Source organism: Microtus ochrogaster, chromosome 4 (genome assembly GCF_000317375.1).
Source record: "Microtus ochrogaster isolate Prairie Vole_2 chromosome 4, MicOch1.0, whole genome shotgun sequence".
Classification (NCBI taxonomy): domain Eukaryota; kingdom Metazoa; phylum Chordata; class Mammalia; order Rodentia; family Cricetidae; genus Microtus; species Microtus ochrogaster.
This window is the reverse complement of record NC_022011.1, coordinates 69,676,610-69,692,175: the sequence shown is the minus strand read 5'-3', so window position 1 is coordinate 69,692,175 and position 15,566 is coordinate 69,676,610. Positions and strand designations below refer to the sequence as shown.

Below are 15,566 nucleotides of genomic sequence, written 5' to 3'. Positions count from 1 at the left end.
ATGCCAACTTCCAAAGGAAGAGGCAAAGTCTATGTCCTGAAGTCATCTTAAATTATCAGTCAACATGGCCACATGATAGACTTCGTCAGATACAGCTCTACCAACTCACAGCGCTTTGTTTCAGCGGCATCCAAGTCTCTTGCTTAAAGTATATTACGTCATTCTTTCCTAAGCATATTTGAGGGGGATTTGTGTTGCTTTTGCCAAGGAAGACTTTAAGTGGCCACATTAACTTACCACGCCACTAGCTCTCACAATAGGAGCCTTCAGGTCAGGGAAGACATTGTCCAAGTACCACTTGAAACCTTTGCACTTCAGCTTCTTCCGCAACTCTCTTTGCTGGGTCAGGTTGCCCACATCCAACCCTTGGTCTATGAGGTGATCCCCGTGGCCGTAGAAGAGGTCTTTGTACTCATCGAGCCAGACCTCAGCCACCCGCACCAGGTTCCGCTCCACCGTCTTCATGCGGTCTTTGGGGAAGGAGTACGGATTGTCGTTTCGGAAGATGTGGCCCACTCTGGAACAGGGAACAATCTCGATTTCACCACCACACATCCAGACCTGGGGATGAGTCAGTGAAAAGCACCAATTATCAAATGGTGGCTCACAAATCATAGGCAAGGAACCATGCCAGGCTACTGCCTGGAAATAGTTCTTCCAACTCAGAAACACTCCCACAATGGGAAAGAAGACTCAGTAGCTTTATTTAGTCTTATGCATGGTGGACCATGTTCACTTCCCCTTTAGATTCATCTATGTAAAATTTCTCTTTATCTCCTTTCCAAAGAATTCTTTATAGAACACCAACCTATAAAATATATCACTAATGTTCCTGTTTGGGCTCAATCAGGAAGAGGCTATAGATGCCCATTTATTCACCTACTTCTTTGGGAGATCTGTAGGTCTGTGGTACCTAACTCAAAACTATTCTTGGCCAGGACCTCCAAACTTATACCCATCTGAACACAGACCTCCCAGTCGCATAGGGAAGCTGGTGTTAGTGTTCTATTTTTTTTAAAGCCTGTCTCAGCATGATTCAGTGATGACTAAGTCATTATATACAGTCTCCAAAGATGCCACACCATGACACACACTTGGCTTGCTGGTGGCCTGCAGGGCTTTTTTTTGTCATTTGTATTCTCAAGGTCACCCCCACTACAGATATTTCCACTGCCTCCAATGCATTAGGGAACTATTCCAAGAGAGTCATTGTATTGTACGTTGCAGATGAATCCCAAAGTAATTTGCTTTAAGTGTGAATTTCATACGTTGTGTTCAAAAAAAGAAGAGTAACTCCCCCATAATTAGACATAGAAACACTGTTGTGAAGTATTAATTCCAATGGTTTTACAACAGTGGTTGATTCTTCCACATTAAGTCTGGGAAATGAGACCATCTATAGAACCTGTGCCATAGTGAAGTTTCTTCCCAGTCAGTCACATATGTGATTGTGTTGGTAAAGTAAAGCCACTTGGGAATCATAAACACATGTGCGTTTGTGTCCATATGTTGTGGTGCTTGTGTATGGGTGTTTACGTGTATGTGGAGGTCACAGGTCAACAGTGTCTTCCTCAAGTACTCTCCGCCTTCATTTTTGAGACAGTTTCTCTCACTGATATAAAACTCAGCGATTGGACAAGAGTAGCTGGAATCACAGATACGAGTCTCTGCACTTGGCTTTCTACAAGAGATCTGAACTCAGGACCTCATGCTTATGTCCCAGTCTCTTTAGCAGCTCAGCCTCTCCCCTGTCCTAGAATGATGAATTTTTAACTAGAAAGAAAGAGAGGAGGGAGGGAGGGAGGGAGGGAGGGAGGGAAGAAAGAAACAGTAGTGAATACCTTGAAGGACAGCTCCATATTTTCTCCTCCCCAAACATCAAGACCAGGGTCATAAGTTCCAAGTTCATAAAAGTAACTTTTATCAATAGAAAATAATCCGCCTGCCATGACTGGGCACCTACAAAAAGGAAAGATGATGTTACACTTTGGTCCCAGGACTACTTGACTTCTAGAGTGGTTCCTCTGTGTCTGCATGGGAGTCTGGAGTTGTTTTTGGATAGGTTCGGGGAGGTCTTGGAATGGAGCCTGCAGCTTGGCTTTAGTGAAAAGTTTCTGCTTCACAGGGGCTGAACTTGATGAGAGTCTGAGAAGACGTGGGCTGGGCTAGGCTTTTTACCTGTCAATTAGGTTCTGACCCAAATCCCAGGGTTATTGTGGATTCCTGTGGCAGGGCTAAATCAGGCACATTTCAAATTGAATTTGGGGGTAAGAAGTCATGACCTAACTTCTCAGGAAACTTTGTTTGCTTTGATAAGGTCTCGAATAGAAGTATAATTTTTTTTTGAGACATGATTATTACTGTAGCTGAAGCTACCCTTGAATGTGCTCTCTTCCTGTTTCTGCCTCCAAAGTACTGAGATCAGGGGTATGTACCATCCTGTCTAGTTGATACCTACAATTCCTGCTGGTTTTCAGAATGATAGAGTATAAATTTTTTTTAACTTATTTTATGTCTTTCTAAAAAGACCTTGGACTGCTGCCTAGTCTTCAGTCTTCACACACTTACCTTATCACATCAGTTTCTTGAATCCCGCTTTTTGCAACAACATCTGGAGGAATTGTTCTCCAGCCAAAGTTCATGGGCCAGGTGAAGACACCTCTTTGGAAGTTGTCCACTGTCATGTAACTAATGCAAGACAAACAAAACAAATGAAGTTGCGAATGCTAAGGTTAGCTGTATCTCTATAGAGTTCATGAACACAGCCTCATGACTGGTCCGGGTATGGGACCGATGCTCACACACGTGATTCTGCACCCTCACCTCCTAATATCCACTCAGGGGAGCCGATGAATGTGCTTTTGCACTGCTGGTTAGCTCGTTTGATCGCTTGCTTTCAATTTACGCTCATCTTTTGGTCGATAATGGCCATTTTAGATGAAGAAATGAAAACATTTAGATAAAGTTCCCATAAAGGGTCCGATTAGAAACCCGAGAAAAAGAAATACTTTGGAGTTCAACTGACAATCAAATGGGATGAAGTTGATAATGAGAAGTTGGATTTATTAATAGATGAAAGTTGGTGTGCTAGCCAAAAAGAGTACTGAGCTGGTAAGTTCTGATCCCAAGATATCTCTTATGAGTTTCTCCCCGTTTGGTAAGTAGCCATGCTTCTTAAGTTTTATCACAGCACAGATGAGGACTGGTAGTCTCTGCTGCTTCCCAGTGTCAGAATGTGGCAGCGTTACCTCATGTCCTTGTCATTGATGACTTCAATTACTGGGCAGGCCACTTTTTTCCTATTTAAGTAAACTCTTTCCAGAAGCGGTTCCAGCCAGCCCACATTGCATTCCACATGAGAGTCTAGGAATGTCAGCACATCCCCTGTAGAGGGAAGAAAGGAAGACAAAACACAAAACATTGGAAAATATGGTAGGATACAGCCAGTCTATGTGCTTTGTGCTCAAAAGCGTCAGGGATTGTTTGAGAAGCGTGACCGTGAACACGGGTGTCTTCTATTCTCATTGATTTCCTGGTTCCTAGAATTTCAGTTTGTAATATATGGGAAAATTTTAGGAATAGTGATTCTGTGGAGCAATCACCACTCACGTCTAGAAACAACCGAAACACTACTGCCATTTGCCTGCTATTTTTGCTGATGTGCTTAAACCGTGACTGAAGCATCTTCAGGAAAAAAAAAAGAGTTGATTTGGCTTAAATGATCCAACCATGGTCTGTAGTGATATTTTGTTTGTATTTTAATACATGAAGCTTGCCTGAAGAGCAGAGAATAAATCAGCCACCCTGGCCACAGTGGTGACACACACCTTTAATCACAGTAACCACACTAGTTTGTCATAGAAACTGGGCGGTAGTGGTACACACCTTTAATCCCAGTCCTAGAGGAATATAAGAGGGGAGGAGAGGAGACAGCTCTCAGGCACAGTCTCATTCTGAGGATTCCTGGAGGCAGGATTGCCATTTTGGACTGAGATAGAAGTAAGAGCTAGTGGCTGGCTGTTTTTCTTTGCTGACTGTTGAAATAAGAGCGGCGGAGCTGTGTCCCCTGCACCCGGCCGCCCACATGGCTAGCTTAGCTTATGCCCCGAAAAAATTACACGGAAACTGTATTCTTTTAATCACTGCCTGACCCAATTAGTTCCAGCCTCTTATTGGCTAGCTCTTACATATTGATCTAACCCATTTCTATTATTCTATGTAGTCCACAAGCTGGCTTACCAGGAATGATCTTAACCTGTGTCTGTCTGGCGTGGGAGAACCATGGCGACTCCCTGACTCAGCTTCTTTCTCCCAGCATCCTGTTCTGTTTTCTCCGCCTACCTAAGGGTTGGCCTATGAAATGGGCCTAGGCAGTTTCTTTATTAATAAGAAATCATTCCCACATCAGCTGACCTTCAGGTTGAACCCCAATATCTGTCTCTGGGTTTTTATTAGTCATGTCCCCATTAATGAAAGCCAAGGCATGAACCCAATGGCAGAAACTTGAAGCAGACACCATAGAACACCACTTACTGACATGCTCAGCTTGCTTCCTTACACAACCCAGGGCCGATGCCCAGGGGGGCACCATCCACACTCCGCTAGCTAGTCTTCTGTCAACTTGATACATAACTATATATAGTTATTTGAAAGGAGGGAAACTTAATTTTAAAAACTGTCTCTATAAGATCTGACTGTCAGGAATTGTCTTTATTAGTTATTGATGGGGAGTGGCCCCCAAAATGGGGGGGTGCCATCTCTGGACTGGTGGTCCTGGGTTCTGTAAGCAAGCAGGATGACGAAGCTATGGGAAGTTGAGCAGTAAGTGACTTCCCTCCATGGCCTTTGCATCAGATCCTACTCCCAAGTTCTAGCCCTGCTTCAACTGTTCTGACTTCCTCCAATGATGGACTATGATCTGGAGTATAAGCCAAATAAACACTCTCCTCCCCAACTTGCTTTTGTGTGACGGTGTTTCATTGCTGCTATAGAAGCCCTGACTAAGATGCACATTAATCATTCATCAAAAATGCTGTACACACATGCCAGTCTGACAAACATAATTCTTCAGATGAGGTTCCTTTTATTCTGGCTATTGTTTTCACTGACCATTCCAATGTGTGACTGCAAAGGTATCATTAAGCCTTACTGCTCAGTACCTGGGTGTCTTATCGGTTCCTTGCTACAAACCTAAGTGTAGATCTATTATCATTTCAACTTAAGAGATAAAGACTGGAGGAACAAACAGTAACCAGAGTAACAAACTTCCCAAGGTAATTCACCTAGGGTGCCATGTAATATTATGAAGCAACTCCTTACATAGTTCATGATGGGGATCCGAATCTGCATTCACTCCCCACCTGGCCCAAATCTTACCTCATTAATATTCTCATTCATTTATTGCCAAGACCTGAGGGAAGAAGCACCTGCTGAAAACATATTTGGGAATTTTACATTGTTGTATTTTGGGGAAGGGGAGACTCTCCTACGCACGGCTGCCATCGCTCCACTTTCAAACATTTGTTTTAAAATAAAATCTCAGGATTTCTTAGATAAGCAAACAAAGAGCTCCCTGCGTAGCTGGCTCCTGATGGTGTTTCTAATTGTGGCGGGATCATCTGTGGAAGTGTGCTGCCGCGTTTGTGCAGAGAGGCTGAGAGGCACGAGGGAATGGGGAGTAGATGGACGTTAAACACAAACAATGTGCGTCTTTTGACCTATGGTACACTCCTAAGATCTACCTAATACTCAGTCTTTTGACAAATGGCCTTCTATTTTTGTGAATCGTTCAAACTCAAATTCAGCGCAACTTAATCCAATCTTGGTCATAACCTGACAAATTCTCTGTTTTCTAGGGTGAGTATTAGCATGCCGGATTGCTTGAAGATGGACTTTATTAACAATAACAGCAATAAAATGAAATGATGAAATAAAATGAAAATGGCCAACCTCAGAAAAAGCAAGTGCCTTCTCTCCCCACTCTTTACCGTTCCTTTCATCCATGCTCAAAGACTGCCTCTGCACCCCCATCCCCACCCCAATGAACTTCTCACGAGAGCTCTGTTGTGCAATGTGCAGTGTGACTTTGTGGTGCCCCTTGGCTTCAGTCCCCCAAGGTGCCTCCCACTGTTAAATCATTACACTCATCTCTTAGTATCCACAAGGTGCTGGTTCCAGGCTTCTTCCTGATACCATTCTCAGGTGCTGATGTTGCTTATTTATATATGACAGTGCAATATTTCTTTACTTTAAACCATTCCTGGATTGCATATGATAACTCATCTTATGTAAATAGTTGTGAGACTGAACTGCCGGGGGAATAATGACAAGAAAATACAGCCTGTGTGCATCTAGTACAAATGAATTTTTCCATATTTTTTTTAATCCAAAGTTGGTTGAATCCATGGATGCAGTGCCTATACATAAGGAGGCCTGGCTAAATACGTGTGTGTGTGTGTGTGTGTGTGTGTGTGTGTGTGTGTGTATACAACTATATTCTAAGTGTTAAAATGGATCTGCTATTTTATATTTGTATTATGATTTAAATGCGGGCAATCCTTCAAAAATTAGAGAAGACAAATGTGTCTGTTTTAGGTTCCTTGAGCAGAATTTCTTCTAGTCAGTAGTGAGCAATTAAGATATACCTAGGAGGGATTCCCAGATGGAAATTTTTGGATGGAATGTTCTATAGATGTCTGTTAAGTCCATTTGAGCTAACATAAGGTAGTTCACTTACTTCTCTGTTAATTTTCTGTTTGGCAGTCCTGTCCAGTGGTGAGAGTGGGGTGTTGATGTCTCCCACAATTAGTGTGTGGGGTTTAATGTGTCATTTAAGCTTTAGTAGTGTTTCTTTTGCATATGAGGGTTACCTTGTATTTGGGGCATAAATGTTCAGTATTGAGATTTCCTCTTGATGGACATTTTCTGTGACAAATATGAAATGTCCTTCTTTGTCTCTTTTGATTGATTTTACTTTGAAGTCTATTTTGTTAGATATTAGAACAGCTATGCCAGCTTGTTTCTTAGGTACATTTAATTGGAAATCTTTTTCCCAGTCCTTTACTCCGAGGTGGTGTCTGTCTTTGAGGTTGAGGTATGTTCCTTGTATTCAGCAAAAAGATGGATTCTGTTCTCATATCCAGTGTGTTAGCCTGTGTCTTTTTATAGGTGAGTTGAGTCCATTTATATTAAGGAATATTAATGACCAGAGATTGCTAGTTCCTGTTATTTTAGCTTTTGCTGTTAGTGATGTTATTGTCTGTTTTTTTTTCTCTTCTTTGTGATTTGCTGCTGTGAGATCATCTATTGTCTGTGTGTGTGGATGTAGCTAACTTCCTCATTTGGAGTTTTCCTTCTAGTACTTTATGTAGGTCTGCGTTTGTGGCTAGTATTTGTTTGTTAAATCTGGTTATGTCCTTGAATTTTGTTGTATCCATCTATGGTAATTAAAAGTTTTGCTGGGTATAGTAGTCTGGCCTGGCATCCATGGTCTGTTAATGTCTGCATAATGCTTGACCAGGACTTTCTGGCTTTTAATGTTTCCATTGAGAAGCCAAGTGTAATTCTGATAGGTCTGCCTTTATATGTTACTTGATCTTTCTCCTTTGCAGTGCTTAATATCCTTTAGCCACTACATTTAGTGTTTTGATTATTTTGTGACAAGAGGACTTTTTTTGTACAGTCTGTTTGGTGTTCTGTAAGCTTCTTGTATCTTCACATGCATATCTTTCTTTAAGTTGGGAAAGTTTTCTTCTATGACTTTGTGGAATATATTTTCTGTGCTTTTGAGTTAAGCTCCTCCTTCTTCTACCTACCCTTATTATTCTTAGGTTTGGTTTTTTCTTTCACGTTTGATTGTCTTTTCTTGGTTTTTCTTAAGAAATTTGCTGCTTTCTTCCATTTTTTTTGTTTGCCTTTTCTGTGCTTTTGAGTTAAGCTCCTCCTTCTTCTACCTACCCTTATTATTCTTAGGTTTGTTTTTTTCTTTCACGTTTGATTGTCTTTTCTTGGTTTTTCTTAAGAAATTTGCTGCTTTCTTCCATTTTTTTGTTTGCCTTTTCTTTTTCCTTTTCTTTGAGAGAATTTTTAATTTCTTCTTTAAGGACATCAAACATTCTTCTAAAGATATTTTTAAGTTATTTTTTTTCTGCTTCATCTGTACTGCGGTGTTCAAATTTTGCTGTTGTAAGTCCCTAGTTTTTGGTAGTGTGTTGTCTTTTGTGGTGTTGAGTGTGCTCTTACTTTGTCTATCCATCATTTCCTAATTGGTGTAGCTGGGGCTGTGTCTCTGGTGATCAATCTTCCAGGTGCCAGAGGATTCAAGGTTCAGATAGTTGCTCCTCATGATGGAGTTGAGGCCACAGTTTCAGTCACCCCAGAGGTCACTCCGTGTTCCCAGAGGTTGCTCTGCAGTCTTGGATGTTGTTTAGGCCTGCTCCCACGGAGGTCACTGGCTTGGCTCTGGTCCCACAGAGGTTGCTGTCTCAGGCCTGCTCCAGTGGAGTTTGCTGGCCTGGGTCTGGTCGTGCAGAGGTCACTGGCTCAGGCCTGGTACTGCAGAGGTCACTGGCTCACCTAACCTTTATTTCTTAACAGAAGTTACTGTCAAAAGAGTTTGACATTTACTATATCAACACCGAGTCAATGTTTTCAGGGGTACTGATGAACGTAAGACACAGTTTTAAATTTTTACATTTGAATTTGTTAAACATTAGTTTATGGGAAGAACTGCAGCCAATTGCTGTTGTTCTAACCAAGTTCACCTGAAGAAAGCCCGACCTCCCACACCGCTATCTAATAGCTGGGCTATTTGCGAGATCCTTGCCAGCATGATTCTCCCAGCTTGTGCAGGCAGGCAGAAATCTCATTGATCAGCAGCATGGTTTTCATGATGTATTCTTTAGCTTTCTCCACATGGACATCTACTTTTCATTTTAAAACGGGAGTTGCATAAGAACTCACAGCAATCTCTTCAGTCAAGGACCCAACATCCACCTGATTCCAGTTCCAGGGTTTAAGGATTTTTATTTTTTTTTTATTTCTCTGATTCCCTATCTCATTCTGTTGTATCTGACAGTGTGTCCTGTAGCCTCTAAGTACAGTGTAAATTATAAAATTATGAATTTGATTGTTCCTCCAACTGGCCTTGTTCTTTTATTTTCTAGGACAACTGTACTAGCCTCCTAACTGAATTCCCTACTTCTCCTCTCTCGACTTTCGGATATCTGCTTTCTATATGGAGACCATTTACCTCTCTATTCACTGACCTTCACTGATTTTCTAACATTTCTTACTTGGCACACAAAACTGCCCGGAAGTCTTATTTTTGTCTTTTCCTCCAAATGAACTTCTTACCACTATTCTTTTCTGGTCAGTTCTCATCAGCACCTATGAACTCCTTCTCTGCTTTGAAATTGCCAAGCTCATATCTGCACTCGAACACTTGCACATGTGATCAATCTTCAATCTTCAGCCACATACCAGCTGAGAGCTTCCTTTCCTAAATTATTTCTTAGCCAGCATATTGTTGCAGTATTCATAGATTTACTTCACTAAGGAAATTAGGCTCGGAAAACACAGTTGGCCAGCTGAGAATGAGGGGGGAACAAGCATAATCAATGGAAATGACATAGTTGTATAAAAATTGTGCAAAGAAACATTATTTTGTCCAATAAATGTATGGCAAAAATGTAAAGTCACTGCTGGGCACACAACTCACTGGTAACACATGCACTTAGCGTGCTCAGGCCCTGGGTTTAATCCTTAATATATAATATTAATTTGTAATATATTCATAAATGAGAATAAATACAAATTTAAAAAAATTTGCTACCACCATACTGCCAATTTTGTTGTGATACAGTTGCTGCTCCCTTAAGATTTCTATTACGAACTGTCATGGTTGATCTTGGATGTTGGCTGTAACAGAAATCACCCAAAAGGGTTCCAGGCACCTTGCAAGGCAATTTCTTCAACAAGTTAATTGAAGTGGGACTATGACCCTAATGTGAACATTAGCTTCCAGTGGCAGCCCAGATAAAAGTGATAGAAGAGAGTTTTGTGTTTTGCCTGATCACTCTACTCTTGATAGTACGCTTATAATCTGCTGCAGCTGCGACATTTCTTTGCTAATGTCAGAACCCAGCTGCTTTAGATTTCTACTGTGGGCTATAGGCCAGTCTTGTGTAACAATTTCTTCTGAGATTAAAGCATGTCCATCTTGAAGGAAAATGTCTTAGGAGAGGATTACACAAGGAGGTGAAATAACAGGATGTTCTAAGGGGAGCTGAAATAGACAGGAAGTAGACAGCTCCAATAGCTTCAGGATGTTCCTGAAACTGATCAGATTCACTAGGCCCCTCCATTACTGGGGGTATTCAAATAGTGAAGACTGCCCAGTAGAGACTTTTAGACAAGTCCAGCTGCCTGGAAGATGGAGAGGACAGAACTATAGAGAGACAAAGACCAGCTGAGCTGCCTGGAAGAGGCTCAGACCAATTGAACCACCCCGGAAGGACACTCTGCATCCAGTTGAGCTGCTTGAAGGGTGTGTGGTGTATTCCAAGTTCCTAGCTTTTGTGAGCGGTCACTCACACTGGGGTAAGTGTGGTGCAACTCTCTTTGAGTCATTCTGCTTCTGTAAGTGACCGCTCACCCCCAGCCCTGTAAGGAAACCAACACAAATCATTCATTCACTAAATTGAATTTTGGTGGCATCTTTCATGGATCCTCTATCTGAGGTGAGTAGATTCCGTGTTTCACCTCCCCAGGAAAAGTCAGTAATACAACGCTATTCCTCAGTAATTCTCTAGACCTCCAGTGTCAGCGTGAGGCCACTTAAATGTGCCCAGTCTTGTAGACTGAGCGTCAACTGTTCTCAGCCTCTCCTGTGTGTGTCAGCCACGGTTGGACTACCAAGACTGCACTGTGTAAGGCAATCTAATAAATCTCGCTTTCCTCTACATTTACACTTTCAGCTCTGTTTTTCTAAAGGATCCTGACTAATATACAAAGGTATCAAGTTTTATTTTAGCAAGCCAGGGGGACGATGAGAGCATTTGGGAGGCCTACGTAGAAGAAAATAAGACTGCATTGAGAATCTATTTACTCCAAGCTGGAGACAGGCAATGCCAAGGCTTCTAGAGGCGGGGTGGGGCCAACAAGCAACAAAGAGTGGTAGCTGTTGAGAATGCTGACTTTGGGGCTCAGTGGTCTGGGTTCAGATGCATACGTTACCCTGACCTGCACGAGACAATGACAGCACTTATCCAATGACTGTACCTGTTTCACAGAGGCACTGCAGGGATGAAGTCAGTTGGTATGGAGGTTATAAAGTACCGTCTGATTCACAGAATCTGCTTCTACTGTGGAGCACAGAACCTTCCATAGAGAGATGTAAAATTGATGCTGAATGTTTTAAAATTTCTAGAATACTCACTGCCAGGAAGGATTCACCTTCCCGTCACTCTAGAACACTAAAAAGAGACAAGGAAATTGGTGTAGTGCTCTCTGGAAACAGAGAAATAACTGTGGGAAAAGAGAGGCAGCTTCAGAAAAGAGAGGTGAGAAGATCCGAGAATTAAACTATGCTGAAATCTTCAACTACTTAGGGATTCAGCTACAAAATCTCTTGTTTTCAATTTGGTCAGAGTGGTCAAATTCTGGACAACCTAAGCACTTTAGAAGAACAATGGTCAGATATTCTCATGGAATTTCCTCAGAAACAGTCTCAGGGGAATTTGATGGGGAGAAGGTTCGAAAGAGGGTAGAAGAAGAGAGGGAATAGCAAAGGAAAAGGGAGAATGACAGAGACAAGGTCTCAGGGGATCTCTACACATGGATAGCACCATGAGAAAGAAAGAGTTATGGAAAAGCTGTTTTGTAAGCTCTCATTCCAATAACTGCTTCTAGAGAAGGCCAGCAGTTTATGTTCAATCACTGTGGAACAATGTGTGAGCCTTAGGTTAATCTTTGGAAGAAGAGGTTTAAGCCACAAGTTACTTCTAACCACAAAAGGAAAGATCTAGCTGTCAATATCTTAGTGTAACCATGAGTAAGACAGCCTGACAGTATAGGAAGAATCAAAAAGTGGGCAACCACTATGACCGATAGTCAAATTGCATATATTGATCACACTCAAATCATTTATCCTACAGGTAAAATGAAGACTGAAATTTCAGAACATGGTCAGTTGCACAGGGAGTCACAGAGTTGGCCTGGCCTAGCTGCTTTGAGAGGCATGTGTCATAGGTTTTTCAGGTTAGAGTCAGGCTCCTGGGGCACACAATGTGCCTTCCAGTTCCTGAGAGACTAATGGACTCCCTCATGCAGTGATGTGTTCAGGCCACTTTGTGTTTCTCTGTGTATTTCGTTAGTGGTCAAGCAAGCATGACAGGACAGTTGGTCTTAGACATTAATTTTGTGTCCCCTGTATGACTTGCAAATGTCACTGTATCCTGGCAACTACAACTGCATTGATCCTGGCAATTGCCATTATATTCTGTTTCTGATAAAGGCATAAACATTCTGATTGCACTCAATAATATTGTCATAGCCTCGGTTGTGCTGTGGCCCCTCCAACCAGCCATATCAGGTGATCTTGACCTGGTAAGTACAGGCACTTAAGCAACTGTACAATTATATTGCCTGAGATTTGAAAATAACACACTATGTCAACGCGGTGTGTGAGGGGCTGAGTAGACTGGGAGACTAAAAGAACAAACTAACCAAAGCGCATGAAATTTTAAAAAGACTTTGAAGTGGAAAATATTAGGAATAATGAGAAGAGTTGAAAGGATATTTATAGGTATTTGTTGTTTTTCAATGTGAAAGTATGCTTTTTGTTTTTCCTGTAATGCCCAGTGCAAACTCAGGTGTATAGTGTCATGGTGTCATAGTGTCTGTGAATCCCTTTTCAAAGGCCCAGAAAATATGGCTAATGTATCTATGACTGTGTGCGTGTGTGTGGGGGGGGAGAGACAAAGCATGCATTTTTCAAGAATTAAAAATCAGTAGCCATAAGAGGTGAACAGGTGGGTACTCCTGTTCTATTCTTTCAAACTCTGCCTGTTTTGAAAATGTCCTAAATTAAAGTAGACCTATGAAGAAAGCGAAAGTGGAGCAGTTCCTTACCTGTTGCATTCTGTGCCCCTGCCAGCCTCGCTCTGATCAAGCCATGTCTCTCTTTGAGGCGGAGAATCCGCACTTTTGGAAACTGAGACATGTATTTATCCAAATCAGCTTTTAGGTAGTCTGTATCAGAGTAAGAACAAGCACAGAATACTTTAATTAACTAGGTTTACCAGCGGTGTCTTTGCAATGTCAAATTCAAAGCTATGATGTCATTTTTTTTTTTGAGAGTGGATTTCACTATATAGCCCAGGCTGGGTTTGAACTCTTGATTCTCCTGCCTCTGCCCCCAGATACTAGGATTACAGGTATATGCTACCACATCAGATTTTTCCAGAATATATTTACAGCTCACTTTTCACTAATTTTGTGGATGTGAATTTCTTTTTTGTTTGTTTCGAGACAAGTTTTCTCTGCGTATCCATGGTTGTCCAGGAACTTACTCTGTATACCAGGCTGGCCTTGAACACAGAGGTTTACCTGCCTCTGCCTTCTGAGTGCTGGGATTAAAGGTGTATGTGTCTCCACCACAACTGGGTGTGTATAGTTTTCTTAAAGAGGACCCTGAAACTGTACGAGATTCAGGGTCCACAAAAAACTCATCAAAAAGAGACCTCATCAAAGATCTCCTTTTGCTTGGTAGCCTGCTGCTATTTCTCTGTATGTTATTTAAGATCACTTACTAGCGTTTTCAATTCTCTTCTGGCATCTTATTGCTGCTTGAGTTCACTGTGATTATTGTAGCAACAACAGAACCATAGAAAGCACATGTATCACTGTCGTTACAGATCAAGGCTCAGCTGTTTCTTTGACATCACCATCCATTTGCTGTTCTTGCTAGTTCAAAAAATGGGTAAAAATTTGGGAATTCCCATTGTGGCATCACTAGGCCTGTGGGACTTCCTATATACAGAGAAAATTTGGTAATGTAAAGAGCAAAATTCTTCGATGTGGGAAAGAAAACAAAACTTAAAAACCGTGGAGACTTCTGCTTCCAGACTGCACTAGAACCATTATCTTTCTGATCCTTTGAAAATGTGTCTTCTCCATGCTTAACTTCACATGGGATCTTCCTTATTCTTTAGAAGAAGCCAGGGATCTTCTATTTCTTTGCTTTCCATAGAGTTTAACTTCGGCTACTGACAGTAGAAGAATAATTCTATCAACAGAGTGGACTTTGCTCATTACAGTCCATGATATACGACTTATTCATCATCTTCTAGACTCAAGTGACCAGCTCAGGGAATGGCAGCACTAAAATCACCCCTACAAAGCAGAGGACTCACAATGGGAATGGGTAAGACATTCCCGGGATCACCAGTGAGTGATATAGTCTTAAAGATGTGTTTGCGGCATGCATTGGTGTTTTACCTTTGTGTCTGAGTACTGCAAGCATGCAGTGCCAATTGAGGCCAGAAGAGGGTAGTAGCTCCCCTGAAACTGCATTTCCACAGTTTCGGGCTGCCTTGTCAGTGCTGGGAATTGAAGCAGGATCCCTTGGAAGAACAGCTGGTGCTCTCACTTGCTAAGCCATGTGTCCAGCCTCAGTTAGTAATATGTGATCAGCACTTAGATTGGTTTCTGTGGCTCCACATGAAACTATAATTTGGCACTTACAAATACTTAAGCTTCATCCAGTTGCCCTCTGACCCCCAACTACTGTTGCCCTCCTTCTGTCAAGCTTGAACGTCTCAGGGGGGAATCCAAGGCAGGATTTACCTTTGGTGCTGAAGTCGTCCACCAGCAGAATCTCCTTGATGAGGTGTGGAGGAGAGCGATTGAGGACGCTGTGCACGGACCTCAGGAGCGCGGACCACACCTCATCTACAAAGCACATGATGATGCTGGTGGTGGGGAGGTCATTGTGAACCAGCTGCTCTGCACACCTGGGCCAGGGGATAAGCATAGCTGAGGAGATATGCCACTGAGATCACAGAGGGTCCTACATAATCTCTCTGTGTGTGCACACACATGCATCTATCGTCACTGGCTTATATGTGTACCAGGATCATTTTATATGCCTCAGCAATAGCGTTTGTTGAAATGACTAACAATGACAGACTTGATCTCTTCTTTGGTGATGTAGACCGCACAGAAGAGGAGAGGGGCTTTGTAGGTTAGAGTCTATTTTAGTCCTACCACCGAGATGCTAACCTCCATACCAACCTATGTATCCTTTCTGTGCCTCGGTTTTTCACATCTGCCAAACAAAGTGATGGCCCTCTAGGAGAGTCTAATGAACTGTATAGAAGCTGCCTACCATAGTTCCTGGCACAGGCATTCACTGAACAGTAGCTATTGCTACCATTATTAAATTAGATACCAGAAGAGAGCATTCTGAGTTATTTAGTGTTACTAAGTAGTTTGGGACTGCCTGTATACATAGCCATCTGCCAAATGCCAAAAGAGATATCCTTCACCCGACTCAGCATATGAAT

The 15,566-nt window shown here is 42.0% G+C and overlaps 1 protein-coding gene across 1 annotated transcript in view; it reads right to left on the bottom strand.

Moving 5' to 3' along the window:
• The window catches only part of Galnt5 (polypeptide N-acetylgalactosaminyltransferase 5), a 38,315-nt gene that overhangs the window by 10,032 nt on the left and 12,717 nt on the right, over positions 1–15,566 (bottom strand). Inside the window, exons 2-7 of the mRNA XM_005346425.2 lie at positions 14,848–15,014; positions 13,132–13,251; positions 3,249–3,384; positions 2,569–2,688; positions 1,842–1,959; positions 238–561 (exon numbers count right to left, since the gene is read on the bottom strand). Of these exons, the coding sequence (XP_005346482.1) occupies positions 238–561; positions 1,842–1,959; positions 2,569–2,688; positions 3,249–3,384; positions 13,132–13,251; positions 14,848–15,014 (985 nt within the window). The remainder of the gene's footprint in view (positions 1–237; positions 562–1,841; positions 1,960–2,568; positions 2,689–3,248; positions 3,385–13,131; positions 13,252–14,847; positions 15,015–15,566) is intronic.